Here is a 4,640-nt window from a genome sequence, read left to right as displayed (position 1 = left end):
TTTTTCTTTTATCCGTGTAATAATTTTGTTTTAAAAAAAAATAATTTTCTTAATAATATGAAACTTCATTAACTTATTTATGTATCATTACATTCTATTTAAAAATATATATATTTTTATATAAATAAATTAAAAATGAAAATCATCCTAGGTTGATATTAACTCTACATCTATAAAGTGCCGAGAGAGATCAAATCTCACAAGGTGAAAACCTTTTATTTGATTCCTATCAGTGTTTGAAAGATCCAAAGTTAAAATGGATCTAGGTTAGTTTAAACACACACACACAAATATTTTTCTTGGTCAATGAAACCATTTTATTTCAAGTATCAGTCATAGCCCAAAGGAAAATTGCAAAGGAGTCTCCATGACTTTAAACATGCTATACTATATTGTAGTACCATTGGAAAAATCATATGTTGTCAAAACTTAAGATTGGCTCTATGAAGTCAATTTTGCTTCAATTACCATAACAATATTTATAAGCATTAGTTTGTTATAGCTTTTTAATATTATTTTAAATAATTTGACATCTACAACTTTAATTTTTAATTTTTAATTTTGATTATCTAGTACATATTAATAATTAATAATTATAATTATAATTATTAATTTTATTTTTTCATTTTTATAATTTTAGTTATGGATCCAACAATACATTACATTACATTACATGAATTTACAACATCTCTTTTATACTAATTTAAAAAGCATATTTCAATTATACATTTGTATACATTTTATATCACATTTCACATCTTAAATATATTAATTTTATCATATTTTTAATAATTAAATTACTTACGCTAATATATCCACAATAAAAATTATACTACACCAGTTTTAGCACTATGTTGTAGGCCACTGTTACATCATAATTTTTTTTTGTTAATTTAAGATTTTTTATTTTTTAAGCTCCCTCTTCAACGCCATTAATCATGTCATAGGCATTGGACCCGAAACATTTCACATATAGAAGTATAATATTTTTAGTACAAACACTTTTGTGACTAAAATTTGTGTTTTACAACCCCAGAATTTTACCTTTATGTAACTTTTTTTTCTAGCTTCAAACAGTTCATTTAGTTTTAAACCATCTTCATCTAACCAAGAGAAGAAGATTTACCATGGTTTCAAATTTTTTTTCAAAGGTTTATATATATAGATAGATATTTTGAATATGTATTTTGTTTTGGTGAGAAGTTTATTAAAATGAAATAATTTTTTGTATTTTAAATTTAGTTTTCTAAGTCTTTAATCTATCCAAATTGCTATTAATCTCATTTATTTATATCTTTATGTCAGAGAATGTAACTATTCACAACACACAACTAATCTAACCTTCATACAATTAAAAAATAAAACTAATAATATGGAAATCATTCTAGATAGAATGATAAAATATAAAATAAATAAATATATTAATTATAAAGTTAAAATTAAATTACAACTAGTAATCATGAAGTTGAAATGTTCAATGTAACTAAATCATTCAAGGAAAAAATAGCAATTCTCTTGGCTTCTTTGCACAAACAGAAACAAAGTCTATATAAACTTAAAATTGACACTGTAACATAAATAGATTTAATATCAAATGCAAAAATATAACAATCTACTCAATCAAATATTTAATTTGAGCAATAAAATAAAATAAAATAAAATAAAATATAATAATATATATATATATATATAGCTGAATTAAATGTTTTTCCCTCCTCTCATCATCCTCAAACTTTAAATAAAAAAAGCATCTAAACTATATATTAAAAATATATTTATGACATTACATCTTAGGCAATTCCCTCCGTAACTTGAATATCTCCATTGTAGCTCCCTCTTTCCTTTCCTTGATGCTTATTTAAATACAAAACCACTCTTACCTATAATCACAAATACCAAAACATACGTCTCAATTTAAGAATTTTTATCTATGAATGCTTCATCAGATATACCCACGTCATACTTTTCTATATTCTTTAGAAACTGTTCAATCTTGCAAATTAAGTTTCCAAAACACAACATATATTTCCAGAAGAATTACGTACATCGCGATCTTTTTGACTGTGGGAATAAGACAGAGTTGAAGGTCCACATCCAAATAACCAAACTGTAGTGACGGATTCGTTGATATAGCTCTACCTTGCTGCTATATGCAGGATGATGTTGAGGTTGATTTCCACGAAGACAACCACACCAAAGGGGTGGAACCCCATTTCAGAACCAGTCGATGATCACCTACCAATTCTACTTCATAACATCCTCTACGCACACTCTGCAGCGTATATTTTGCATACGACATAGTGTCGTTGCTTATGCTACATTCACCATAACCACACTCGAGAGGGAGGTCAACAACGTTGGATTTTCTGGTATCAGGTGGGCCACACGCACTACTGCTCACCACTCTCCTAGACATGGCGGGTCCAAAGAATATGCGTTCCACCATCGCTCTTGCAAGCCCATGCTGTGGGAGTCCAGCTTCAAGCGAGTCGAAAATAGCGCACAGATCCTCTAGACAACGACCAAAGCTGTCCAAGAAGTTGGCCCTCTTACTCTCAGCGCCCTGTGGGCCCGTAGCGAGCGTAACGGCCTTGGGATTCAAGTGGCGCGCGCTGATGAGGAATTCCAATAACTGCGATTTGTGTCGCAGATTGAGCATGTGAGGCAATTGCCATAAACAATTCAGTATTACTGTCTCCCCCTCATGCAACGGTAGGACCTGTTTCAGCCCTTTCAAATCCCTTTCCTGGAACGAAAACGGGAGCCCCACAGAGCTTGCGTACTCCGACAGCCTTCTTCCTGTCTGCCCGCAATAAAGCAGACATTCTTCCTCGTCCTCTGCCCATTTGATTGCTGTGATCCTCAAGTGACTAACACCATATAAATTTTCATTATTCCTCAGGACCTCAATTAATGGCGGCCATTGCATGCCCTCCATTATATCAAAGTCAATAATATGGATTCGTACATTATTAGCACCACCGGCTGCAGCGACTGCTTCCAGAATACATTGGTTAGCAGTGAAGTGAGGTATTTGTATGTAAGGATAAGCTACATGCAGCAGCTTTAAAGCTCCCAGAAAATGGTCCTTGGTGCTTTTATCATTGGGCTCCAAATGAGCTAGGGAATTGCTTTTATCATGGGGCTCCAAATGATCTAGGGAATTGACCTTAGAGTGAAGTAGAGCATGGTAGAGATAGTAAGCCACTCTCTCCATGGTGGAGCCTGTGGGAGAAACCAGCTGTCGCAACCTGCAGAGTATGACCTCCACTACATCTTTTGCTCCCTGCGACAATGCTTCCGCGCATGCTGTCAAGAGATGTACAATCCTCAAACCTTTGTATTCCGTTTCATCAAAGGCGCCAGGATCGACATGGACAGAGGGCGAGACTGACTTGTTTGTGACCACGGCAGAGTCAGAAAGCGGTCGATCCGCAGCAAATAGAGCAGCCGGATGCAGCTCAGTGTCTATCGGGCATTGGAAGACGATGGGATCACTCTGAGGTCTCGATATTGGATCTTCCTCGATGTTATTATTGTCATCTCGCCGATCTGCATCTATTATATACTCATCAATTGCCTCCAATTCTGCCGATAGGTTATTAACGGGGCAGTCATGGTTGTCGTCAACGAGTAAATCATCCCATGACGACCATAGCGCTGCATCCAAATCCACCTCTGACAGTTCTACTACTGGCGAATTAGTATCCCAATCGACATGTGGCAGACTAGTGAATACATGATCCAAATCTAATTGTTCAGAAAACCATGATGTTGCAGTTCCAGCTTCCATGTTGTCCATTTTCGACACTGTAAAAATTGAGCCTCCTGTTCTCTAGATCCGATGCCAGAAGACATGCAAGAAAGAGGCCTGCGGGCCTGAAGTTGTGTATTGATTGATACACAGAATTGCAACGTGTATGACAACGATACATGAAGGGAACTAAGTCCTTGGTTTATGGACCACCCAGAGATGTAGTTTTCTCGTACGTCACGATTCCGAGAGACTAAGATAAGGTTTTCTCGTTGGTGCGCAGTGGAACAATGAAGTCATCAAGACAGGTGGCCTTCGTACGGCATCGCATATCTAGGGCAAAGATTTCGATCCCATTATTTGTATTTTGTGGTTTTTTTAAATGCGGAGGAATTTGATAATTCAACGAAAGGATTGGTTTTGTCTTTAAATAAATAAGTTGTGCTTTCGTTAGGGTTATGAATGGTTTTGTTTTGTTTTTAAATAAGTTGTACTTTAGGGTTAGTTTTAATGTCGAGACGAAGTGCTATTTATTTATTACTTGATTTATTATTTGGATGTTATTATCCAGATTTTTTTGGTCAAGTTTAAAAGTTTTATAGGATATTATAATTTTGTAATTAATTTATATTTTAAATGTCTTTTTATGAATTTTGAATTTGAATGTTTATATAAAATAAATTTCATCCATTACTTACACTACACTTACACTACATTTCATGAGCAATTTAATCAAAACCTTAACAAACAACTCTACCAAATAGTTTTATAATCAATTAATTATTTTTTAGAAAAATTCAATTTACAAATATTCAAAATTATTTAAACAAAATTTAATTAACAAATATTTAAAATTATTTAAACAAAATTTAATTAATAAAAATTT

At 33.4% G+C, this 4,640-nt stretch overlaps 1 protein-coding gene across 1 annotated transcript; it reads right to left on the bottom strand.

Moving 5' to 3' along the window:
- Positions 1-2,146: 2,146 nt before the first annotated feature.
- On the bottom strand, positions 2,147-3,802 carry LOC149266294 (protein NODULATION SIGNALING PATHWAY 2-like). Its single transcript, XM_089407803.1, has one exon. The coding sequence runs from the start codon at positions 3,800-3,802 to the stop codon at positions 2,147-2,149; it is 1,656 nt and encodes a 551-aa protein (XP_089263929.1).
- Positions 3,803-4,640: the final 838 nt, after the last annotated feature.

Source organism: Pinus tabuliformis, chromosome 6 (genome assembly GCF_031772625.1).
Source record: "Pinus tabuliformis cultivar Carrire ecotype Pingquan chromosome 6, CPIR1, whole genome shotgun sequence".
In the NCBI taxonomy this organism is placed as follows: Eukaryota; Viridiplantae; Streptophyta; class Pinopsida; order Pinales; family Pinaceae; genus Pinus; species Pinus tabuliformis.
Note: the sequence above shows the minus strand (reverse complement) of the source record. Positions and strands in the feature narration are given on the sequence as shown.